Source organism: Protobothrops mucrosquamatus, unplaced genomic scaffold (genome assembly GCF_001527695.2).
Source record: "Protobothrops mucrosquamatus isolate PMUCROS unplaced genomic scaffold, P.Mucros_1.0 scaffold115, whole genome shotgun sequence".
In the NCBI taxonomy this organism is placed as follows: domain Eukaryota; kingdom Metazoa; phylum Chordata; class Lepidosauria; order Squamata; family Viperidae; genus Protobothrops; species Protobothrops mucrosquamatus.
The window spans coordinates 590095-616607 of record NW_015386487.1 but is presented as its reverse complement, the minus strand read 5'-3'; the positions used below and the strand labels follow the sequence as shown (position 1 = coordinate 616607).

General features: G+C 45.5%; 1 protein-coding gene across 1 annotated transcript in view; it reads left to right on the top strand.

Annotated features, from left to right (window-relative positions):
- The window catches only part of CADM1 (cell adhesion molecule 1), a 59911-nt gene that overhangs the window by 12323 nt on the left and 21075 nt on the right, over nucleotides 1-26513 (top strand). The window contains exons 5-10 of the mRNA XM_015812874.1: nucleotides 119-271; nucleotides 3484-3621; nucleotides 5426-5581; nucleotides 15963-16062; nucleotides 17751-17923; nucleotides 22207-22287. Of these exons, the coding sequence (XP_015668360.1) occupies nucleotides 119-271; nucleotides 3484-3621; nucleotides 5426-5581; nucleotides 15963-16062; nucleotides 17751-17923; nucleotides 22207-22287 (801 nt within the window). The remainder of the gene's footprint in view (nucleotides 1-118; nucleotides 272-3483; nucleotides 3622-5425; nucleotides 5582-15962; nucleotides 16063-17750; nucleotides 17924-22206; nucleotides 22288-26513) is intronic.

The window sequence follows — 26513 nt, the reverse complement described above, 5'->3', positions numbered from 1 at the left end:
AGGAAATAACAGGATGTGGGGAAGAGGGAAGAGTTGCCTTTGCCAGTCAGAACCCTTTGAGCCGTGGAGCTCTTTTGTGTGTTCTCGGCCTGATTCCCCTTGTCTCTTCCTTCTGCAGCCTTGAAGGACAGCAGGTTTCAGTTAGTGAATTTCTCCAGCAGTGAGCTCAGAGTGTCACTGACCAACGTCTCCATTTCGGATGAGGGAAGATACTTCTGCCAGCTCTACACAGACCCTCCACAGGAGTACTACATGACCATTACAGTGCTCGGTAAGAATCCCATCCCATCTGCAGCTCCTTTGGAGGCATCAGGAGGCAGGTGGAGAAAGCAGGGGAAGTTCAGGGCTTTCTTTGCATCCATTCCACAACTTTGAAATAAATCCTCACGGTTTACACTGTACTCTGGAGTCCGTGTCCCCATATCTGTGGGTTAGGATGGATGTGACAAAAGTTGAAACTGGAAGAAGCAACTGAAGTATAATTTAGGGCCAAGATCTAGAGAAAATGAAGACAAAACGGCCTGCGCCATTTAAGGGTGCTCATCATGTCTTCTCTGAAGGAGCAGATCCACCATGCTCTCACATCTGCAGGCGAGCAATTCTGTGTAGCCATTTCTGGATTGGGACACAGAAATACAGCCCGTGGCCTAATGTAGATAGCAGTAGAATGGTTCCCCAGCAGCTCGTGGAAAACAAATGTCCATTTCTGAAGTGAGAGGAGAAATAAAGAGAGGAGGGAAACCCAAGAAGGTCTTCAAAGAAGCTCTTGCAATTAGCCCAGTATCAATTGTCTGAGAGGCTGCTTTTGATTTCCCAGGCAAGGACTGGAGGCTCCAGTAATCTTTGTCTTCCCCCCAAACTTTTACATCTATAAAAACATATTCTGCAAGTGAAACATATTGCCCAAAGAAGGTGATAAAATCATTTTAAATAGCCCACGTCTGCATTTTGAGCCTGCTTATTTTAAGAAATCTCATGGTTGCAGTCAGTTGTGAAAAGCAAGTATTCTGCCTAAATGCAGCCCACTCAGCTCTGGACCCATTGAATATGCCCCTGAAAACCTGCACCTGATTAATTGCCCCCTTTACTCTCTCTGCACTGGAGGCCCTTGTGAAAATTGCATTAAAAGTTGAGGCAGTTGATGTAATAACTGTACTGTGGAACATTATTATTTCTCTGCTAGACTAACAATCGACCAGAGTCTCTGTGATAAATGCCAACATTGTGTGTGTGTGGTCCCCATTTGGGGCATTTCTGCATCAAGCAAAATGTTTTAGTTAGCAAATCAAGCATTTCAGATTGAGCCAGAGCCAAGCAGTAGCTTTAGCCCATCCTGTGCAATCTCCGAACGCCTCTCCTCCTCCTCCTCTTCCCGGGGGCCTCTGTTGGCCTGAGAAAGTCTAGCCCTGCTTTTGCCACCAAGCCAACTGGGGAAGGGTCCTCCCAGTCTGCCCTCCGATTACTCGTCGTTCCCAAAAGAGTAACAGTGGGCAGAGCAGACCCATCCACAATAGTTGACGGATTCTGCAAGGGCCCTCCTGGCCTCTGACGATCCTGGTAATGAGAGAGCTTGAATTGCAGCAAGAAATTTCCAAGTGAGATTGCGCTCCTTGATTAGTTACACGGGTTCTCCTCTCCTTCTGCATTTCATGAGGTTCAGTTCTTCGTCTGATAGTATATTATGAAAGTTTAAAATTAGCCTGCAGTGTGAATTTCAAACTGGGCTACCTTCAGCTTTGAGAATTGCTTCCTGATGTGGCTTCACGGCCGTCCTTCTTTTCCTGCCTTGCTCAGATTTGAGAGCTGGGAAGGGCTGGGCTTTTTCTTCAGGGCTCCTTTCCCTTCCTGGACTCAACAAGATTGTCTTCTGCCTTGGTGCAGGGCATCTCCTGGGATACCCCCCATGCTGAAGACCCCTCCCCTCCCCTCCCCATTCTTGGAGAGTTGGGGAGAAACAAACATTTCCTTCCGGCTGCTCTGAGGCGCATCCTTGTCCAACCTGGAAGGTGATGGGCGTCAGCCTTTTTCTTCTTTTGCTTTTTGGAACCCCCAAATGATTTTCAGAACATATTTACTCCTCAGCTGAGAAACAGCAACCCCGCCCTGTTTTTCCTAGCTGAATCACCCAATTGCATCATCAGAACAAATCACAACCAAAAAGGCCACTTATTCCCAACAACGCGAATTTAAATCTTTGTTTCAGAGCTTTGTTAAATAACAGCAATCATCTCCTAATGCTGGGATCGCTGATTAAAAAGTAGAAGCCACCCAGCTCTTCCATCTCCCCCTTCCTCCCCCCCTTCCTCTCTTCTCTAAGGGATTGTGAGGCCTCTTGCAGACGTTTTTGGTGGGTTCACGGTTCTCTAGTTATGCCTCAGATTATCCACAGTTCAAGACGCTGCTGGATTTGCCTGATCCCTTCGGCTTTGGATGTCAGCAATATGAGGAACCTGCGCAGAATGCGAGCTTGAAGAGGAAGGAAAAAACACCCGCCCTCTAAAAAAAAAATGTTTTCTGGTGCAATAACGGCTCCTTTGGGCGTCTGCTCTCTCTTTGCGATTTACAAGGTGGCGGGTCATTTCTGAAGTTCTGGATTTTTTAATAGCAATTTTATTAAGAATTACTATTAAAGAGATAAAACTAATACAAATAAAAACTAGGAAGTGCCAAAAAGAAAAAATAGAAAAGAAGAAATGAGGATATAATAAAGAAAAAGAAAAGCAATATATAAAGAAATGACTTTCCCCTTCATCACAAGTATAAAAACTTGCCACCTTCTCTAAAAAATACAAGAAATGACCTCTTCCTCCCAAATCTCGCCCCTTATCTGTAAACAAATCCTTAAAGCCTCATCTTCAGTCCTGATCAGCAAAGCCCATTAAGGTTACCAGAGATAACAACATATCTATTTTAACTTTGATCAAAAAAACCAACTTTAAAGTACTTTGTTTTACTTTTAACAATCTTGATCTTTAATCCCTTCAAATAATGTCCTAGAATTTGATTTCTTTTCATTTTTTCTTTGTCCCTTCTCGCAAAATTCTTCAAAGCTTTAACAAGTCTTTTTGTAAATCCAATATAGAAAAGTTATCCAGGTCACTCTTTTGGTTGTTTTTTTTCCTATCTCTTTTAATTATTAAGACATTACATCGGCTTACAACTTTCTATCTATAGAGGCAGACGCTTTTAAAATTAATTTCTGGGTTCATTCTGGTTTGGGGGGTTTTAGGAGAGAGAGAGATCGTACTTCTTCTCTTACTCAGTCTTCTTCATCCCACTAGACTATGTAATGTTAATTATTTGGGGATAGTAAAAATGGAGAATTGGTGCTCCAGAGATGTCAAAAAACAGGAAGGAGCTCCAAAAATGCAAGTAAGAGCTGCTTTGGTGTTAAAATCCTGGTAAGGCTTCTTGGTGGTGCCTTGTCGGATTCCAAGTCACTGAGATTGTCCGCTTTTGTGTTTTTGACCTGTTTCGTTCCAGTCCCGCCACGTAACCTGAGGATTGAATCCCAGAAGGACACCGCAGTGGAAGGAGAGGAGATTGAGCTGAACTGCACGTCGATGGCCAGCCGGCCAGCCACAATGATCAAATGGTTCAAAGGCAGCAAGGAGCTCTTTGGTAGATCCACCCCCTCCTCCCCCCACCCATCAACTTAATGGTGTAGACTTAGAGGTGCCTTGGGAGGATGAGAGGTGACCTGACCTCAGATGCAGAGTCTGGGCCTGGCGCAGCCTCAGCTGATCACCTTGATTTTATTCTCCATGGAATGAAGGATTGACTCATATTATGAGCTTTCTCCTCGACAGCCAACAGTCAAAGTATCTGAGGATAACCTCAGACAACCTCAGAGCCTGTATTTAGGCAGCTCATCCAATATGTCCTTGAACCACCAGTTCAACCCAATCCAGCAGAAAGCCATACCCCAGCTCAGACACAGCTCTCCCCACAAGTTCCTCCTGGGGAAAAAAGATGGGGTGCTGATTTGTCTGTCAGCTTCACTGCAGACCTCTTCACCCCTGACAGAGGATACCCCATTCCTTGTTGTGTGATCCATCTCCTTCTAAAGCCCTGGGTCACATTTTTAGGTTCTTTCAGGTGGTAAGTCAGCACTGGGAAACGAAATACAATCCTTGCCATGACCTGATCCTTCAGCATTTGATCCCTCACATTTTACCTATTTGCATTGTCTTCCATCCTGTTGTTCTTACTTCTAGAGAGGCTTCCCAAATGTTTCAGCTGTGTAACTGAGCCAAGATTCAAAGGCCTGGCTATCTCAGTGGGGCACCCTCCCTGCCAGCCTCTTAGTTGAGAAGAGCCACTTCAACCCTGAAAGCAGACAGATCTTCAGCACAAGAGTGGCATTGAGGACCAAGCAGATGCCCCCGTGCCCATCAAGCGAAACACACTCTGACTTTCAGGAGAGCATCTACTGAATGTGGCTTTCATTTGTTTCTCCTCTAAATTTTACCAAGCAAGCAAAGCAACCTAGGATTGTAATGCAAGGGGTGCAGATTTTCTAATTAGGCTTTTCTGTTGGTTTTGCCTGCCGAGATGGTGTGGTAGCCCCTTCCAGACCAGGAAGCTCCCAGGCAGCTGGTGGCGCTTCCCTCATCCATGGGAGCCCCCCCACCCAGCCTTCCCTCCCTTCATCGCAGCCCTCCTCACGTTCTGCCCTTCTCCTTCCCCTTCCTTTTGGCAGGGAGCCCTGTGGGATGTCTCTGTTTCCACCCGCTGCCACCGCATTTTTCTGGTCTTCAATGGTACCTGTGCTTAAATATTTTAATTACTACTTTTAATTATGTAAATCCATGGAGTCACTTTCCCTCTTGATTATTGATGATGGCTTTTGGCAGTGGCATCAGAGGATTTTTTGGCTCCGTGGACTTGAGTGTTTGGAAGACATCCTAGAATCCCGGCGGTTGAGGGTTGTAGGTCTCGTGTTTAATAACACGAGGCGAAGGTGGGGCCTCCCCTCCCTTGGAATCCAGGAGCCAGGAAGAGCACGAGCCGGGCAGCTTCCTTTTGCCAGTAGGGGAGCTTCATGACCTCGGAATCCAGTCTTTCCTCTCCCCTTCTTCCAAGTCTCCACTCAGGCAAGAGGGCAGCCAGAATGCTCACGAGGGAGTAGGGTCTTCCCCTAGGCGACTGCTTTGGCCCTCTGCGTCTTTGGGGTGTGCAAGAATGGATGCCAGCACAAGATAGGTAAGGTCAGCAGACGTTCTGTGGCTCAAGGGCACCAAAGACAGAAGGAATCCGTGCCCCAGCGGGATTTTTTCCCCAGATTGCACGCTCGTAGGAAATTCCAGGATAGTTGTGAGATACAGCTAGGTTGTAGAGGAGCACAGCAGGCAGTGAGGTGGTCACCTGTGGCCCTTTGTGGCTGACCTGCTCTCTCGTCTCCCTGGTCTCTTTTGTTCTGCAGGCAAAACAGAAGTGGAGCAGTGGTCAGACATGTACACGGTGACCAGCCAGCTCTTACTAAAGGTCAAGCGGGAGGATGATGGGGTCCCAGTTGTCTGTCAGGTAGACCATCCTGCCGTTAAAGACTTGCAGACCAAGTACTACCTTGATGTAATGTGTGAGTACCAAAATCACAAGCTCTTCACTCTGTGCCTATGCTGTTTATGTCTGGCTTTCTTAAAACGGATATTCAGAGTATTGAATGTTACTTTAAAGCTTTTCCTGCAGTTTTTTCATGTCTCTTTTGAAAAAGTTCTACCGTTCATTCTTGGGTGAATCACACAAAGCTGCCTACGAATGTTCTTTTAATGCAGACATCTGACTTCCATGAGCTGGTGCCTTCCAGGTAATTTGGGACTTCCATAAATCACAGCCATAGATCCAACTTGGCTAAAATCTATGAGAGGTTCAGTCCAGCAACATCTGGAAGACATCAGCTTAAGTGAGGCCAGAGGCTCAGTATACTGTATGTGTTGAAGAGGAGTCTTCCTGGTCTTCCACTTCTGTTGGAATATGATTCCTGTGTCTTCTGGTCATTGTGTCTTCTCAGTTCCTCATTATATCTCAAAATGACAATTTTGGCCTCGGGCTCAGTTAAAGCTGTGTTGAACGAAGTCCTGAAGTTCAATTCTCCTCTTTAATAGTTGCCAGCGGCCTTTGAGCCGGCCGTTCTGGGCCACTTCAGAGATCAGGCAGCAGCGAGTTCAGGTTCACCATCAAATTATCTTGAAATATCAGCAGCAGCCCTTCCAGAGACCCTGTCAACATTGGCATGGCTCCTTGGTGGCTCACGCTTCTCCAACCGACTCCTTTTCCCATTTATGCTGTTTTTCCCCCCTGAATCTTTGGCTGTCACTATTGCTTATGCCGAAATGCTGCATAACCACGTATCCTATAAATATTGTCATTGCAAGATAACTTTCTGTAAATCCACAAAGTTAAATTACTGGCTTGGCACTAAGCTGTGGCTTCCTATTTCAGGCAGTTAGAGGACCAGAGGATGGCAGAAAAGATCTGCCTGTGCTTCCTTTTGCTGCTTACCTTGAAGTATTGCCCAGGACTGTGGCAGTCGTGAGCGGCATCCCGGGGGTTGGCATGTGCCCCATCCCGTCTGAGTGCCATTCAGATGCAGTGCCATATGAAGCATGGAAGGATTCATGGCTTAAGCAGCCAGCCACTTTCACCATGAGCCAGAACTATGGCAGGGCGATGTCTGCCTTTTGCGTTTGCAACTCAACCATAACTTTACACAAAGAACCTCCCCCGTGTTAATTTATTTCTTCTGCTTCATTATGTTGTTCCATTATGAGCATTTTGCTTACAATTTTCATATCACCCAAAAGTATTGGGGAAGGAACATCCCTATAATGGGAAAACAAAAAAACCCATCAGATATTACCTAAATTGGCAGGTTGTGGCAGCCTCGTCACTGTGCTAATGTGTAATTCATTTATGCAAACGTTCTGTCCATTAGCATTTCTGGTAGAGCCCCATTAGCTTTAATAACATATTAGCACCTTTGCTAGGTCTGATCGGAAGAGCTTTCACAGATACTTACATCCGTGTGTCAGTACGCAGAGTGGGACTTCCTTGGAAAACGGTCAGGACCTCCCTTCTTCCAACCCCAGGGAGGACCGTGCAGGAGACCTCTAGGGCTTCATCTCATGGCCAGGCAGTTATTTATTTACAGGGATCTAATCAGAACATTTTTGAGGTCAAAGATGTCCCGGATTAGTTCTGTCAGTGGAGAAAAGGTGGTATTTGAAGACTCTTTAATTGTGTCTCTCTTACTCAAACCAAACCTTACCTGCTTCTTTCTTGGTGTGCTGATGCCACAGCAGCTTAGAGAGAAGCAGAGCCACTTGTCTGTTGCTTGAGGTCCAAATTACTATATCGCCTGGTTTCCTGGCAGCTGCTCAGAAGAATAACACTTTGTAAACACCAAGCCCAATGACTGCCCATTCTCAGAAGCTTGCTGGACTCTGGGATTTGCAATCGGAGCCTGGAGCTGGGCTCACTGTTAGGACTTCATACCTGTTAGATGACCACCTTGTTGCCACCATGCAACAAGAAGAGTCTTAACGTTGGGCCACAGGGCTGCATCCAATCTTCTGCTCCCCAATTGGCAGCTGGAGAGAGAGACCTGGTGGAAGAGGACACTGAAGATCCTGGACCTTGGTTCTCCCTGCCTGGCCCAGGTGTGAGCTGATCTAGGCATCCTCTTCCCCTGGACCAATGAATGCGCAGTCACAACCAGTTATTTTTTCACTGGGCATACTTAGTAAAAGATAGAAGTCAGAAGGTAGCAGCTTGTAATAAAAAGGAAGGTATTAGTAGGTGAAATTCAAATTATCTATGGAGCTTTTTCAAGGCTGTGAGCTAATTCATGTTTGCTCAGAGGCTTGAATAGACAGCTGCATGTTAGCGTTAGCACAGAAATGGAAGGAAGAGTGAAAATGAGAAAGAAGTATTTGAGAATGGTCGCAGGATAGATGAGCCCTTCACCTTGAGAAAAAGATTCTGGACAAGTTCTTAAAAGGAGAACATTAACTTAAATCCACATAAAGCCATAGAAAAAGGTTTGATATGGGAATGAGCAAAAGGCAACTTTTGAATGAAGAATACCGTAAGCTTCCTGAGCAATTAGCTTCAGTATGGTGCCACACACCATTGCCACACATCCAAGTAAGTTGGCTTGTGGCATATAACAACTGGAAGCTTCCAGTCTCTCCTCGTGTCTAGAAGAAGTGTGGTCAGGCTAGTCTTGGGCTCATATCTGTGCATGTTGGAAGCCTCTGTTGGGCCAAAGAATATCCCTCCTTGGAGCAGGCATTGTCTCTCTTCTGCCCTATGGCCATCAGGGTCTTTGAATGAATAGCGAGTGGGGGGGGGCGATGCCTTCTCCCATCACTTCTAGCCAAGAGTTGCTGAAATGTTGGGGTGATGATGACAGCGATCAAAACAGATGGCAAAGTGAAAGAAATTTTGGACAGCAAGCAAGGATTATGGTTCCTCTTCCTCATAGTTAATATTTTGAAGTTTGGAGCAAGTTGTGTTAAAGGTATTTGTAATCTGTACAAACAAGAGGGGAGAGAAAGGAGATTTTAAATTAGTACAAAGATATTTCAGGCAGGAAGCTAAATTTTGCATCTGGCAGAGCCTTTTTTGTATGATAGCATTTCTGAGAGTTTTGTCTACATATAAGCCATAACTAGCTTCTTCGGAAGTAACCTTACTGTTTTACAAATTCAGAAATTCATCATGCAGGATCTCTGGATAAGAAATTTGGCCTGTGTAACAAAAGGGTTAGAGTGGGAGAACTAAAACTAAATATGTGTCCCAAATTCTCCTCTTCATGTTGTTGCCATCCATGAAGCTCTGAAACTGAGCTGCTTCAGATGTTCCTGAACCAAAGGGCTGTCCTGGAGAGGCCAAGTATCAGGGTGTGGATTCTGTGGCATTTTGAGATGTGCTGTCCTAACCTCAGAAGCTCTTCAGCATGATTTCTCCCTCGAGGAGCGGTCAGTCCTGTAGGGAGAGAACAGTTTTGGCTTCCCCTTGTCCTCCAGGAGTAGCTAGAGGACCATCTAAAGTGTTGGATATCTTGCGTGACTAGAAGTTGAAGTCCACAATTTCTATTCTTGCTTTAACGTCCATCAGAGTATTTCATTAACACTTCCAGGGGAAAAATTACTGTGCCACGGCTGACTTTACACTTCAGCAGGTCTCACCAGCCAAGCCATCATCCAAGGTAGAGATAATGGGCTTTTCAGAAGTTGGGAAAGAGGATGGCGAGTTGGAAAGTATTGTAAGTGCAGGGGAGCTGCACGTTCTTTACCAGCTAGCTGTACCTGGTAGCTACCTGAAAGCTACATCCCCCAAAGGGAGGTTAGTAAGAGAATCAAGAAATGTCTGCAATAAAAATGTAGAGATAAATTGGGGGTTTTTTTGAAGTACAATTCTCCAGTTGCCAAGATGTTTGTAAACAAATGCCTTTCCCCTTTTTAATAAGTCTGGATAAAGAAGATTTGAGAATCTTGCTTTGGGATTTTTAGCTGCCGGTAAAGGCTTGGCCACAGGCCATTTTGAGTTGCGTCTGTCTGCACTGGTTGACTTGCATACATTCACAGTTGTGGAAGTGATTGTGTGCAAATTCACTTCTAAAAACAAAAATGGAGCCTTAAAGCAGATGAGGACATCGTTAAGATCTTGTGCTAAAGCAGTGAAGAGGAGGGAAGAGCTGCCTTGCTGCCTGTGTTTGATGTGCGTTTCCCCTCCTTGGGTGAAGCAATGTTGAGGGGGAGGCAGCAGAGCCTTAAAGCCACAGGAGAAGAAGAGAGTCATAATTAATAGAACCCAGATATTTGTAATGTCTGCTTGTTTGCTTATAAAAACACACACCCAGGGAAACCGCAGTAACCCCTGTTAGTTGTTTATACCAAGAGAATACCCGGTGCCCAATTATGTTTAACAAAGAAAGGAAGACGCCAACCAATGCAGGCACCTCGTGTTTCTATTAATCTGCATGCTTCTGGTGAGTGCAGATATTAATTGCACCAGTATGCAGTGAAGTGATTAACTTCAATATAATTTATCATCTGGAGATTTCTGAACATAAATAAATGAGCTGTTTTGTTCAGTGAGGTGTTGACCCTTTCAGAATATCTGATTTACTGGGGGTCCTATATTATTAGTAGCATTATTGTAAATATGAAAGCGCCCCCCCCCAATCAGCTGACTGTACAGTTATTTGATTTTCCTGGAGCATTAGCCTCCCTTCTTTGTGACATTTCCCAGTTGGGTGCTCGTTTGTGAGCTCATTAATAAGTCTTTCTCAGAGGAATTTGGTGGAAAGCGTAGAGCAAAGGCAGGAGCAGCGTGGGGCTCCCACGCCCAGCAAGGGGGCAATTGGGGGGGGAGTGACACCCGATCCTGAGCCCAAAAGCCTGGGATGCTTAGAATGACTAAAAAGCCACGCTGATGGGAATAAAGTGGGGTGGGGGTTCCCTACCGTCCTTGATGCCAAAATGTGCCTTGTTCCTTGAGCACGTCTCATCCTCTGATCTGGGGGCTTTGTCTTTGTTGCACAGTGGCAAATTGTGCGTGCAGCTTGTGATTGGTGGCAAATGCTGAAGGGTTTGCAGTCTTTAACCAGCTAATTTAACAAGAAGTCGACAGGGTTTTTCCAAGAACAAGGAAGGGAAGGCATTTTGAAGGTTATTTAGCAAATCCAGGCCTAATCTCCAGACTGAAATATCTATTACTTTGTGAGGGAATAAGGGAATTGGTAGAGATTTGTGCCTGGGAGTGAAGAGGATTCAATTTTTAGTTTTATCTGAACTCTGTGAATAATGCCAAACTATTTGCTTTGTTTTTGTGTCTTCCTTGACCTTCTTGACTACTGCTCCCCAGCATCCTTCAGGGGATGATGGGCTCAAGACTGCCCCAAAGCATTTCTGTACCTGAAGTGGCTCTAATGTCCCCTCCACCATCATTGACCCATTTGGTCTGGCTGAGGTCCAGCTGCTCTGCTTGTTCTCCTGCCCTGTTTGGATCTAGCCCATCATTCCCTGCCTCATCTCTTCCATGATTTGCAGCTCGGGCTGCCACCCATGAGGGTTGGAAGAGCCATGCCTTACACGTGTTGTGGCCTAGGAGTTCAGCTGCTTCTGCTATCAAGATAGGAGGGAAGGATTAGTCAAGCTTCAGTTTCACAAGTAGCGGGAACAGCCAAATGTTTTCTTCAACCTGGTTTATCATTACTAAGTGACTGTGTATCATAACTTCTGAGTGTTGCAGAGAAGAAAATATTGGACACAGTGTCTAGATGCAAACAAGCTGCCTTTGGAGCCCAGAAAGGTAGGTTTGCTGGATTTCCAGAGGTCACTGGGACATAAATGCAGTCTTCTTCCGGATTTCAGACGATATGTATTGATCTTCTGTGTGGGGTGTCACTTGCTAACAGTGTATGAGTTACAAAACATGTTGCCTGCTCATAAAAGTGAACTTCGCCTTGGATGTTTCTCCAAATGTTTCCAGTTGTGGGGGCATCTCATTTGGGATTGTTCTGTTTCCCGATGAAGGTGTTTAGGTGTGTCATTTCCATCCTGCTGAAAAGCAGCTTTCTAGTTCTCAGACCTTTACAAGAGAAATAGGTTAATTCATTGAAAACCAGTTGAAAGCCCAAATGAGTTCAGTTGATCAGCTGTGGGTTGAGACAGAGGTTCCAGAATGTAATGTCCTACATTGTTGAAAGCTGATTTTGTAGATGGGGAGAGATTTTGTAGTTATTGGAGTTATTGCTCCATGTCCCAACTACAAGAGAGCCCACATGAGCAAAGCCCCCCATGGAGCACCCCAGTTCCAGTGCAAGATACAGTGTGGTGTGCATTTGATCAGAAACTACTAGAGATCCAAAGACATGGGATCATGCTGGACTTTGATCTTTTTGAGTAGGTCAGTGTTTATTTCTCCAAGCCCTGTTGAAATACACCCTAGAATACTGAGGAGCTCTTAGGACCTTTGTCTGTTAACTTTGAGGAAACCTGGAGAATTGGGATGTGCCAGACAGCTGGGAAAGAGCCAGTGCAATCGCCTCTCCAAGAAAGAAAGAGCATCCTGTAATTATCAACCAGTGAACTCAACATCAATACCTAGAAAGATGTTAGAGCAAATAATAAAGCAGGCCATTTGTAAGCATCTTGAAGATAATGCCGTTATTGCTGAGAGTCAGCAAGGCTTTGTCAAAAGCAGGCCATGTGAGACAAATCTGGTCTCCTTCTTTGACAAGGGAGCTTCTTTATTGGAAAAGGGGAAGGCAGCGGGATAATCTACCTCAATATCAGCAAAGTTTCCACATGACATTCTCATTGACAAGCTGCTAAAGTCTGGTTTAGATAGCACAGCACTAATATGGATCCATGTCTGACTGGCTAAATGCAACCAGGGCATCAAGGAGCGGAGGACGTGGCCTACGAGGAAGGCCGAAGGCACTGAGAGGTTCATTCTGGAGAAAAGGGGTCTAAGGGGTATCATCATAGTGCAGGTCCTCATGAGGATGCCAAAGGGAAGATAGTGAGGAATTATTTTTCATTGTTACAAAAGTAGGACCAGGAATAATGAGTGCAAATTACAGCTACCTAGATTTCATTTAAATATAATGAAAATATTTTTGTCAATAAGATCTGTGCAATAATTGAACTGTCTATCTGTGGAGGTTTTGGGTTCTCCGTCCTTGAGGCTTTTCAGAAGAGGTTGGACATCACGGATGGTTGACTTGGTTTTTATCCATGTTGCAGAGATTGGACCAGAGGATCCTTGAAATCTTTTCTAACGCTGCAATTCTTTTATTCTGTGACATGCATCATTAAAACTGATTTTGTCTTATGAAAAGATTGTGCTGATACTCAGTTTTGCTTGCCGTACCCTCCACTTTCAGTGTTGTTGATTGTGCTTTTTCACAAACCCATTTTTTTACAGCTCTGAGTTCCTCAGTGGTCTTCCTTTCATGCTGGGAGATTCTTCAGTTTCTGATTTTGTTTCATGCTAATAATTCTGTTATTCTAGGAGGATGAGGAGGATGGCTTAATCTTTACTATCTCTGTTCTATGCCCTTTGGGGGAAAAAACCTTTGATTTTGTTGCTATTGATCCCACACTTTTGTAAAAAAAATCCTTTCAGGGACAGGATGTCTCATGTTTCCTCTGGATGCTTCCCTTCCTGTTCTTCCTATTATGTAGAATGTGTGTGGTTTTAATGTCAAAATCAAAACCATTGATTTATTAGGTTTACTAGATTTATACTTGCTGCTATCCACAGACGCCCACTGGTTAATGATAGCCCAACGTCAATCAACAATACAATAATACTACTATTTAAACTGTATTTTTGCTCTTCATTTTTCATTATTAATTGCATCTTGACCCATTTTTTCCATTAGTAAGCATTGCCAAACTATACTGTTCCCATTAATTCCGTCTACAGTAGCCCCTCTTCCCTTATTTCATCCTTGCAAGTCTACTAAAATAGCTTTTTCCAGTTTTTCCTGTTCCTATTTAAAATCCTTTTTTCTAGATACTCAGTGTGCAACAATTATCATGCCTCTCTGTTTTATTTATTTATTTTTCCTTTGCTAGTTGCCTTTCTGCTTTTCGTGTGTGGTTTAAGATCCTGTTCCTCTCCTTCTAGTGCCTTTCATTTCTGATTTCTCCCTGGTTTCCTCGTCAGTCTTTCTTGTTTTTGGGGGAGAGCTGATTGCTCATTAAACCAGCGTGGATCTCCCACAGTTTTCTTTTCTTATCCATGAAACTCTGTCCTAGCTGATATTTATTTAATTGATTCCCTTCATTTTTTTCCCACAAATGTCTAAAGAGTCACTCACTCCAATTTGCTTTCCTCCTCCTCCAGTTTTAGGGTTTTCTTAAAAATTGACTTTCTTTCTCAGTCCAAGTGTATCAGTGCCTGCTTTTCTTGAACAGAACGAGGGGATCCTTGAGTATTTCAGAGCCAATGCTGGGTTCCCCTGCCTTCCAAGACTTTTTTTGTGTGACTTGCAGTGGGGACCAGTGAGAGACTCTTGAGTCCCAGGTGAAAAGGGGGCAAGTGCAGGTGAAAGGGGGAGGGGAGTGGGGCTGATGGGAATTTCAGAATTTCAGATTTGGGTTATGTTACGATGAGAGGTCCAGATACTCTCTCATTCTGACCTGGAGATGGTTGTACAATCTTTGGTGGTTGCTTCAGTGGAGTCCAACACTTTCCCTCCAACAGTGTCAAAAGAGCAGCCCCCTCCTTGCTTCTGGAAAAGCTGTGGGTTGTATTGTATTTGTGCATGTACATTACGTGCCTGCTTTGTATTATGTTGTGTTACCTTTTACTTATCTATCTTAATTGATACCGTCAACTCCATAATAGCATTTTCAAATTATAACCACTGACAGAGGGGAGGGGGGGGCGATGTGAGTCTGTTACAGAGAAAATGAGTTTTATGGCATGAGATGTTGATGCGGTAATAAATTTGTGACTCTTTTAAGGTGTAGCACATTCTCCTCTTCGCTTGCTTTTTTTCAATCTTGTGTGTGTCATACTATAGAATTTGCAAACTGTGATGCTTAAGACACCTTGTTAAGCTATTTTCTTATAGGATAATAGGAAACCTTACACTTCGTTATAATTCAGTTGTGATGTTAATATTGTCCTCTCATTATGAGGATTGAGTTGAAGACTCCTTATCTGACCAATTACGGGCCAGGATCTGCTCCAACTCTCCGTTTTTAGATTTTGCAAAGTGATCCAACTTCATTGACACTACCACCAGGATAGAAAATGTGGTTGCTAAAAGTGTTTTGCATTTAATTGTGAATGTCTTGTGTTTGTCTTTTAATCTGTACATGTCTATTCCTAACCTGGCTTGTATCCCAGGATTCGTAAGGAATACAAATAACCAGAATCTAACATGTTTCTTTATTATTGGCCATTCCTAAAATTACAGTAGGTGCTGATTCAGTGTGTCCAGTGCGAACAAGTAGATCCACACGTGAAGAGTCCAATTAGCTACGTGATTGCTCAAGCCTATGACACAGAAATCTTCCCAGAGTGGTGGCTTTTATTTGGGCCAGACTAGATAAGGTTCAATGGCATTCAAGGGGAGTCAATTACCTTTTTGTGCCTACACAAGGATTCCAGACTAATTCCCTGTTTGACTCCTCCTCCTGGCTTGGCCAGTCTTTCTCTCTCCCCTAAAATGTCCATAGCAAGGAAGAGATGATCTTCCTCTGAAGGTGTCCTGGTGACGTTGGGTATTGCATCTGTGCCGTGGTTTTTGGTTTAGGGCAACCGTCCCTGCTCTTCTCCTACAGGGTCTTTCCAAAGGATTCCCAGATTCTCTCCCTGGGTGTAAAATGCTTTCATCCCCTTTCGGCTTTGGGGGAGTTGAAAATTTCCTTGGCTCTTGCAGAAACCGGAGTGTCGCTCAGCCTTCTCCTTCTCGTCAAATGCTCCCACAAGAGCCCAGCTTATTAATTTGCCACCGCATAAAGGATTGCCGGCCCATAAAATATGATGCATGATAAAAGGTATCAATTCTGAACACCGCAAATCTGCCTTTTCACCACAGCGTGAAGGCAAATGAGTTTCCTTTAGCTCGAATGAGTTCAGAGATAAACTTCAATTTAACAAAATTTCTTTTTGCAAGAACCAGGGGGAGCCTCTGCCTTGGCGTGCAGGTTTCTTATCAACATGTGAGGTTTGGAGCTTATTAGTCAACTTAATTTGGGGAAATGCCAGGATAATTTGCAGATCAAAAGGTCCAGTCGAGAGGGGCAAGCGGCAGTAAGCACTTGACAATTTTTTTCTGCAGGACCTGTCTTTTTAAAGAATTAACCAAATGAGCCATTTGCTTGGTGTCTTTTTGTAATGGGGTGATTCATTCATTCATTCGTTCATTCATTCTTATTTTTTTTTCCTCTCTTTTTCATTGTCTGTGTTGTGTCTTTGATGTGCAGATAAGCCTGAAGTACAAGTTTTGCAGAATTCTCCTCCGCAGCCGCTCACAAGGGAAGGAGACCTGCTTGAACTCCTGTGCCAAGTCAAAGGGAAACCAGAGTAAGTGAGGCTCTGACATGGGGGTTGGCTTGCTGTGACAGAGCAGGACCTCTCTTGAGTTGCTGTGTGGCCAAACCTCCCTTCTGGCTTGCCACCCTCTGGCAGTTGTCCCTTCTTGAACCCCCGCATCTCTCGGCCTCGTCTCTATCCTGCTCCTCGTACTGGTCTTTGTGGCCATCAGGCAGTGGAGGTACCAAGATGGCATCTGTGGTTGAAGCAGGTGCCATCAACCATCCCACTTGAGGCAGCTGGTGGCCTTCAGTCATTGTAGAGTAGAGAAGCTGCCGGCGTGTCTCCAGAAAGACAGGATGTGAGCGGAAGACCCTGGATCTCTGCTGGGCTACAGAAAGACTGGGATATGCCACCTAGTTGAACATGGTAGGCATGGAATTATAGGAGAGAAAGATCCCTTCTCACCCATGCTAAGTACTTCATATTTGTCAGGTTTTCATTTCCCTAAGCCCCCAAATCCCTAAATGGAAGATGCTAATAAGCTGTTGCAAAAATTGAAGCATTATAGCAGTTTTTCAGTAGCTTTTTATATCCAGGTTCTTAAGAGCCATTTCTGAGCAGGAATGTGATGAAATCTTTTTGCAGAGCATTAGTGCAGAAGAAACGACAAATATTTTGAGCAAGGAAAGGGTTCTTTGTAGGCTGGGTGTTACTTACTATTAATTCTTTACAACTCACAGCTTTTGCATCTGAGCCTTCCTTTTTCAGTCTCTCAAATGAATTAACCAGAACAGAGATATCTCTAATCCAGTGTTTCTCACCCTTTGCAGCTTTAAGATGTGTGGACTTGAAGTCTGCACATTTTAAAGTGCCAAGGTTAAAAAACCTCACTCTCTAATCGATACGTTCCTGGTTGGGCCAGTTCAGCTAGAAGTCTCGTGCGCACACGCTTACACATACACACACACCAGTAAATCCACTATGTTCCACCATGCATTCAAATCTAAAACTGACACGCAGCGATTCTGTTCAGTGGAGCTGTCTTGCAAGGAAAGGTGCACTGGACAGAAGAGACACATTGCGCTAGGTAAAGTCTTTCGGCTTTGTTTCTCTTTCTTATTTATTTCTTTTTTTAATTTCCCCTCCTGTTGGCTTGGCTTGGTTGCATGCTTCTGGGTTTTGCTTTTGAGTGTCGTATTTTGCAGTGTTGTCTTTCCTGTTCTCTGTGATATATTCTAATTTATTCATTGTGTGGAACCCATCACACATTGTGGCTTAACATTAATGTTTACTCTTCCTATGAAGGAATAAGAGAGAAACAGATTGCTATCTTGGCAATTACATTCCAGGTGCCCAGAGTAATTCAGAAAGCCATAAGATTTACCACTGATTTATGTAGTGGTTGGGTTATGTCTGACTTGAAAGAAAATGCTCAGCTTCTGGCTTGGACAGATCAGGGACTGGAAATCATTTCAACCTCTCTCCTCCCCCCCCCCCAGTGTGCTTTTCTGTTTATGATTAGCTGGTTCCTTTGTGCGGAAACAGTTTTGACCTTCTTTCTTTCTTTCTTTCTTTCTTTCTTTCTTTCTTTCTTTCTTTCTTTCTTTCTTTCTTTCTTTCTTTCTTTCTTCTCTCAGACAGACTCATTGGGGCTGGAGTTTATGCTTGCAGGGATGGGGGAGCCGCGTGGCCCGGGAAGGTCTTTCACGATGTTCTTCTTTGGGTCTTCTTCTCAGGCCTGTTGATGTGACGTGGTTAAGAGTCGACGATGAGATGCCCCAGCACGTTTTGGTGTCAGGGTCAAACCTCCACATTGACAGCCTAAACAAAAGCGATAACGGCACATACCGTTGTGAGGCTTCCAATCAAGTGGGGACGGCCTTTTCTGATTACACGCTTTATGTATACGGTACGTGAGACCAGCGCACCTTTCTTCCAGATGCCTTAATGCAGAATTGCTCTCGAGGTCTTTGGGGAGGGGGCGTGGTGTCGGCAAATGAGCCCCCTTTTGCTCTGGTCAGCTGCCCTCCTTGGACCCAGGCCCAGCATGAGCGTACTGTAAAGAAAGCGTAACTGGAACGAAGCTGGTTAGCTTCTTCCTTCCTTCCTTCCTTCCTCCTCCTGACTCCGAGGTCGTTGTCTTCTTCTGGCACCGAGTAGACCAGTCCTGCCCTTACAATTTTGTCCGCGGAAGGAGCAGTCCCAAACCAGGAAGGGAAAATGCTTTGGCTGGACGAGTTCAGCCACGTCCCCACTCATATTTTATTTGAGCTGTGTGAACTGTGAAGAAAAACGGGGGATTTTTGTTTTAGTGTTTTAACCAGGGCTCCTCAGATCATCAGCTGAGAATGCCACTGGTGCATAATCTAGGGCAGGGGTAGGCAACCTTGGCTCTTTTATGACTCGTGGACTTTAACTCCCAGAATTCCTCCAAGGTTGCCTACCCCTGATCTAGGGGAACAAAGCACCGTTCCAGCAATCTATCATAACCAAAAACTCTGAAAACTGCACGACAAACTGTTGTGTGCTGCTAGACTACTTCCTTTCCTTGGACCAGGCCTTCAAGTTGGGCATCATCAGCAGCAATAAACTCATCCCCTGAACAGAACCAGGGATCTGCTTGCAAATGGGTTCAACCCTGTTGAGAGTTTGGTGGGTTGAAAGCCACGGCAACCAGCCGAGAGGGCAGATGGACTCCGAAGCTCCAAAATGAAAGCAGCCACGACATCCCCGAATGGCAGCGGCTGTTGTCGGAAGTCCCGTTCAGTGAAATATCACTATGGAATCTCAGGGATTTAGTTGACAGAGCCAGCTCAGCAGGAAATGTGAAAGCTTAGGTAATTGAGTGGAGGCATTACAAGCATCCTTCCTCCCCCCCCCCTTTGAACTCTTCCCTCCCCACGCCTGCCCTGGCCCCCCAGCGGTGCTCCCTTCAAGTATTTATCTTTGTACTAATTCACACTGAAGCCTCTTCTGTGCTTCAAGCCAAGGCACCAAGGGCCGAGTCCCAGGTTGTTCCTCTTAGGGGTCAAGTAGAAAGCTTCCATCAGTCAACCAATTGCAAAGCTTTTTCCTCCCAGAATAAATAGGACCAGTCATTAAATATTGTCTGTAATCAGAATAAGTGTGTGCTTAAAGAAAATGGATGAGAAACATAGAGACACCACTTTATAGAGAGAAGTTACCTGATTGCAGGTGTGAACAGGTAGACATCTTGGCTAGTGGTGCCAAGTTTTGGAAAGCTGGCAGCATTTTGACATAGTCTGCCCTCTGGTTTCTCTGAGGAACTTTTACATCTCTCCTTCCTGTATGATTGAGCTAACTGGTGTTCTCTAGCTTTTCCAATGAAACAAAGGGCACTGGCTGATCCACAATCAGTGTTCAGGAGTGGATACTGGTTGGGCTAAGAAGAGCAAGAAGAAGCACAGATTGGAAGAGGGTATTCTTATCACAGAGTTGGACCCCCTCTTCTTTTAACAGGCAAATGGAATTGTTATTCCTGCCCAAGTTGATGCATCTCACGGGAGCTGAACAGGTGCTGTCCTTCTTGTGATTCCTCTGTAAAAATGAGGCAAGCAGTTGTTGAATCCCAGAGGAATTGGTAACTAGATGAAGCCAAGCTTAAATTTCTAGAAGAGTCTCCTGGTCTGCTCTCTTGCATCTAAAACATGCTAGACTAGCACTGGTCTCCCGTTCACTAGAAGTCAAGCTTGGACTCCAAACCCAAATCTTCTCTTTTTAGCAGAACCCTTCCTGGTTGAGGGTCAGCTGGGCAGAAGTTGACAGGCCTGGCATATCTGAATGTGATCAGTATCCCTGATCTCTCCAAACAGTGACAGGTCAGGTCAGCTACCCCAAACTGGTGCTTGACACATGGGCTGGAAGTTGTGTTCTCTAGACTTTCCGGCCAAGTTGGCTGCTTCTGGCCAAATTTGTTTTCACATGGAGAAGTCAGAGGTCCCAGACCTCAAGACATCTCAGTACCTTTTCCCTTTCATCTTTCTCTGTGCTTGACCAGCTGTATAGAATAAATATATTTCACTTCTTTTTGAGTAGGAAAAGGGTGTTTCTCAAAACACCCTTTCCTACAGGATCCTCCTTTGCAGATAATCTTGCAAGAGGATATGATTTCCTTGATGATCTCCTGTATCAAAGCATGGATCAAAATGGCCCCAAGCGACAGTCCGTAGAGAACCTTGTTCACTGAACAAGGAAGGTCCTTATGACCTTTTATGCTGCTGCCAGTTGCCTGTGAGAGGTAACAAGCTGGTGTTGTGTTTATCCCCTGGACTCACACACAGGGGATAAATTTTCCTGGCCTCCTTTCCATTCTGGAAAATTGTGGCCTTCTTCATCACGGAGGAGACAGAGAATCTCTGGTCCTGGTGCACCTATCCCAGTGAAATCAGTAGCACTGCAGTCTCCAAACTCATTCTCCACCACAAACCACCCGGATGCTGTTTATGTGGAAAGGAGCTGTGACCTGGAGCAGCAGCATGGCTTCGGAGACCGCCACTATCTTGCTGCGGACGAATGTGGCCACCTTCTAAAACGAATCTTGGCACATTTGTGTGGGAGCTGGGTTCACGGACGTAGGAGAAATAGATAAAGTGAGAGCCTCTTTATTGATCCAGGATCAAACACAAGAGGACCACCTGTGTTGTGCCCCGCTGCTGGGCGTCCAGAGGCTTTGGAGGCTGATTGCTGGAGTCAGATCAAGCCAGGCAGCTTCTCTGAAACTGGACTCCAGGAACAAAGCAATTTGTTCCTCTGCCATTGCCTTCCCAGATTGTCCAGTCCTTTAATTTGGTGCCCAAAAGGCCTCTCTTGCCTGGCATCTGCTGAAGAGGTCTCTGGAGGGTTGGGCAGCTGAGCGTTGCTTCCTCAGCAGCCCCGCATCCCAGCCATATCTACTCCCTCCTGAAGAAGTTGTGCCAAGCACACAATAAAGGTGAAACACTTAATTCAAGTTTGGATTTATTAATTAGAAAATCCAAGAGCTCTCTTGAAGATAAAAGAGTAGTAGATGTGTCAGTGATGAGAAGTTTGACATGCTTAAGATAAAATTTGAAATCAAAAGCCTCTGAACCATTTCAAGCTCCATTACTGACGATTCATTCCCAAGTTCAAAGTCGGGTGTTGTGCTTAACACATTCAGTTTGATCATTTGGGCAGCGATATGTGGCGCTTCCTCTCTCTCCCCCCAGGATCTCCTCTCCCTCTCCTCCCTTCTGTCCTCCCTCTAGCAAGTCAAGAGGCCACCAGTTCTTTGCAAACGTTGGGTGCTCTTAGGAGAGATTGCGGCTGGCATTACAGGCCAACCCCCTTCCCTTTTGTGGTCAGAAAGGAAAAGGGGAGAATCCCCCTTTATTTCACCCATTGGAGTATGAAATGTACTAACCAGAAGAAAAATGCATGAATCCTGGGCTGGGTATGAATATTTATAAGTCCCAAAGACATTGACTTTATGTTAAAAGAAATCTCACTAAAATCTTCCATGCATCCAACTTGATATTTAGTCGTGACATTCTCGTTCCCTTTTGTATTTATTACCGGCTTAGAAGTAGTTTTATATCCTGCTGGGATGGCTTGATGGAGGGGGGAAGCTTCTGGAGGAAGCAAAGAGTAAGAGGCACAGACTTATTTGGTGTTGATATTTGGTCTGTTAAACGCAGCGGGGGTTTCTCTGCCCGCACCCCCCCCACACACACACATGCCTGGCCCCTCTTTTTCAGATGTCAAAGCACCAGCTGAAGAAACCAAAACACACAAGGATTTAATATGGTTCATAAATGGTGCAAATAGCTCTCCTTCCTGTGGGGAACATGCAACCTCAGTGGGGTTTTCTCTGGTGGGTTCTGGAGGGGGGTCCTCCCCGTGCCATTCCGTGTGGCCTTGCATCTGTAACTAATTTTCTGTTCCATCTCCTCTCCATCTCCCCCGCCCAGCTCCCTATCCTGGGGGGGAGGGGGGGAGGAGGAGGCTAACTGCGGTTGGATCTCACCCACCCCAAGCAAGAGGGGCATCGCCCTGTGGCCACCATCAGTGATGGCAGGACTGAGCCAAGCTGTTAACCATCATCCTTTCGTTTGGCTTCTTTGTTAATTTGTTGACCATTTTTGTGTTTTGCTCATTTCTTTTTAATTTGCTTTTTTCTGTTTTCTTTTTCTTTGTTTATGTGTTTTTATCTAGATCTTCCCACAACTCTCCCTCCCACCACCTCCCTTTCTACCATCACCACCATCTCCACCATCTCCACCACCATCGCCGCAGGTACAGTACCTTCACAAGCCCTCCGGGTCGAAGCCCAAAGATGTGTTGGGCTTTACCTAAAGGGAAGGGGGGGGTGGAGGTGAGGGACCGTGAAAGAGAGAGGGAGAGGCTTCTTTCCAACTTTGTTTATTCCTGGTTTATTTTGTTTTTTCTTGCCTGGGTAATGTGACTCGAAAGGGTTTGGGGCTGTAGGCCTTGCAAGGGCCTCTTCACTTCTGAATCACCCTCCTCAAGAGAGCCAAACAGGGCTGAAATCTTTAGGGTACCGTAGTCTGCAAGTGGATGTGACTGACTTTGGTTCAACTTGAGTTCTGCTTTTCTTTCTTTAAAATACAGAGAACCGATTCTCCTTTTCAGCTCTGGTTCACAGGCATCACTCTTCATAAAGACAATTAATTTGATTTTTGGTTTTCGTGCAACTACCTCACCCTCTCCAGCTGCAAGCCCATTGTACCCAAGATGGCTGCTTTGCCACCCTTAAAGCCCCACCCTGACCTCTCCCACCCATCATTCTGAGCCACCCTTTGGCCACTATGTACCTGCCTTTTCCAGGGCAGGTGTCTCAGCACCTGAGAGTAGCCATATCCCACCTCCCTCGTCCCCCCGGGATCTTCTCTTGCAGGGGTTTGTCTTCTTCTTCCCTCTTGGGCTCATGGCCAGAAGTGGACTTGTGGGTCGCGTCCAGCACGGGAGGCGAGATTGTGCTCTTCTCACTTCAGAAGCAGCCCGTGTGGCTTCCACCTTGCTTCACCTGGCAGTCTTTGGCCTCCTGTCTGTCTGTCATGATGCTCTCACCCCTGTCCTACAACGTAAATGCTCTGCTTTCTCTGAGAACATTCAAAAATGTTGGGTCTACTGAAATAACAAAACCTTTCCTCTCTGTGTGCCTTAACCGTCATTTTTTCTTATGTTGACCGTCAAGTATTTTGCCTCGTTATAATTTTCTCCTTCCAGACTCTTAAGAAAGCCGATTCGTTGAGTCCTTGTTTGTGCGGCTTATTTATTTCCACAGTTGTATAGTCATAGGGTCTAGCCTACTCTGTGGGTTGTTTAGTGATGTTGTTTCCAGGTGACCTTCACCCTCTCCAAGGAGCAGATCAAGGGCAAGCCGGGGAGGGGAGGGGTATAAAGTCAGCCTTCCTCTCGTCATGCTCACATCTGACCATGCAAAAGAGCTTCATTAATTTAAATTAATGTTGTGTGCCTTTTGGTGTCTTGGGGTGCTCATTTGATGACGGGGAGCAATTGCAAGTGTGGGAATATCTGCCGGCTCAAGGTGCTCTTCCTTCCTGGATGGCTGCCTGGCTCACTGCTTTTAATTGTGCTCCCTGAATCGCAGGAGGAGATGGCTCTCTTTTCATCCCCATTGATCATCCATGAGGCCGTCAGGTGTTTGGACTGACTCCTGAAAGCAAAATCTTGACGTTTTTAGAAAATAATGTATGTGAGTTGGAGTTGGCTAGTAAATTAGGGGTGCTAATCTCAGAGTCAGAGGCTTTAGAAAGGGATGATGGGGTTAGGAACAGTTGAACTTGATGGAGAAGGATTCAGCTGCTCTCTAAGAGAAGAAGTCCAGCCTCAGCAGAGCAAGAAGTTTGACTCAAGACCACCTCCGGCCTCTTAGGCCAGGTGGGGTTGGGGAGAACATGGACTGGACCCCTCCTGCCTCTTTTTTTTTCTTAGTATTTCATTGAACCTACTTTTGGCCAGCCCCTCTCCTCCCCTGAAGCCTGTGGTGTCCCACAGTCACAGAGCAGAGTCCTGACCTGGTTGTCCCAGAATCTGAGGAATCCTTCCAGCTGTGGTGCCCTCAATCCCAGCCTGTTCTCTGACGGGCTCATTTGGGGGATTCAGGGTCTATTGTAGAAGGTTTTACAGACCCCAGCAAAAATACTCTTTTCCAAATGGGCTGTAAGGCACCTTCCTGTATTTCCAAGATGAGAGATATTCCCTCTTTTACCTGCTCAATTTTCTTCTCCTCACCTAAAATCCCTCCTCGATGCCAAGATGTTGGTTTCATCACGTTTCCCCCTCTGACTTTCAGTGTGTGATAAAGATACGCATTCCCTCTCATCTTTTAAGCTCAGTTCCTCCTGAGCTGGTATGTCACTTAATTTTGTGGCCAGATTGTTGCTGACAGACGTTAATCTTCTTTGTAGAAGGTTGTGTGTCTTCCTTTGCCTCGTTTTTCTGTTTCTTCCTGCTGTGAGTTACCTGCAGCCACAGACGGGAGACAAATAGGCCCTTTGTGTTGGGTGAATTGGGCATCTTTCGTATCTTTGTGGAATCTACTCTCCTCTTAGAGGTTCCCCTTGGCTTTGTATGTTTGTGTGTGCACCCAGGGGTTTGGCTATCAAGGGGGAAGAAAGAATTAATTCAGTGAGTTTAAGCTAATTGATTCTGCATAAATTTATCCTTGGTGGAAAACACTATTCCTGGATCAGAAAACCTGTCTCCCTCTTTAGAAGATGCCTTCTCCCACAGGAAGAACGACATGATGCTTTTCTAGAAGACAGGGCTGGTCCTCTGCAGCAGGGCTCTCCAACCTTGGCAACTTTACAATTTGTGGACTTCAACTCCCAGAATTCCTCAGCCAGCTTCACAACTTTAGGACTTGTGGGTTTCAACTCCCAGAATTCCATGCTGGCTGAGGAATTCTGGGAGTTGAAGTCCACAAGTCCTAAAATTACCAAGGTTGGAGATCCCTATTCTGAGCTACAGATATTATCTTCTATTGGTAATTGGTCATGGGATTTCTTTTTAAGCACTCACCCACCCACTCCTCTTTTCTTAAAATGTGTCACTGTGAGCCTTCCCAGAAGGCCCCTTAGTCTTCAGTCCCTGCAGCTCCCATCTCAAGAATTTGTCCTCTTCTTCCTTCCTTCCTTCTTCCAGCCCCAAGCACTCTTGTTGCAACACACCATCTGGCACCAAGGCTCAGTTAAGCTGAGATTGCCACTCCAGCAATTTTGTCAAATCCCCTCTTTTGATGGATAGGATCTCGCAGCGTTGCAGCGTCTTAGTAGACAAGCTGTGTATGTATTTATCTTATCCAGAAGCCTTGATATAGCCTGCCTGGGATTTAACTTGGGCTCTCTCTCTCTTCAAACAGAGGAAAGGTTAGAGGACAAAATGCTGACCCCCTCCTTTCTTCTGCCAGGGAGTGGGTGGCCTGCTTAAATTTGCTTGGGTGTATTATCTCCTGTCAAATGGCTACAGAAATGAATTTCCGTGGAACTCGGAGCCACCCATTAGCCTTAAAAGCTTCCACAGGCAAACACCGGTGATTAAGTGCCGGCATAAAACTCCAGGAGTCTATATTCTTCTCCTGTGCTAAAGGTTTATATAACGGAAACCATTCTCCAAATGAAATTAGCATAATTACCCCCATTTCATGCAGGACTCACTAGGAAGAATGAACGCTTGCCTAAAAGCCTTGGCTGCCACTCTTCCCTTCCTGTGCAGCCCCCTCCCCTTGAAGCAACTGACTGAAGGCCCAAACAGGAACTCCCCTTCGGATTGTCTCGGGCTCTGCCACCCAACGTGGGCCGCTCTGCACGAGGGAGCTTAGGGAGTTAGTCCCTTTCTCTCCAATGCCACATGCTTCCGGTTGTCCAGGTGATCATCCCAAAGGGGCAAACAGCCATGCTGATTCGTTTAACGACTGTGGCAAAATGCGATCATAGCACGGGGAACGGGTCACTTAACGACCGCAGCGAAAGTTCCCAGTCCCAATTGCGGTCGTATGGGAAGGACTCCCTTTAAATGTCCTGGATTCTCCCCAGGAAGCGAGACCTTTTTTAGGACTTCGGAAATAACCAAATGTCCCCCCCCCCCGATCTTTGGATAAGGCCCATCACTTCCTCTCTCTTCTCCGAGAGTGTTGTTATTGTGTAGTACACAATGGAGCGAAGTCGCCAGCACCATTTCTCAGACTGAGGCAAAAGACTCAGTTCTCACCAGTTATTTTTTCTCTCCTTTGGTTTCTTGTGCCTCTGGTAAAATGTCAAGTTAATTTAGTGCGGTCCCTGCGATAGCCTGACCTTTCCAGCCTCTCTGCAACCACATTAAAAGGGAGGAGTTGGAGCCCCCCCATCCCCACCCCCCAAAGCGGCAAAGTTTCTGCCGCTGAGCTAGGCTGGCACCCAGGAAGGACGTCTTCTTGTGTTGAGATGTGTGCAGGTTTTGTTTCCAATCTGAAACCAAATGTTGCATCTCAGAAGTGC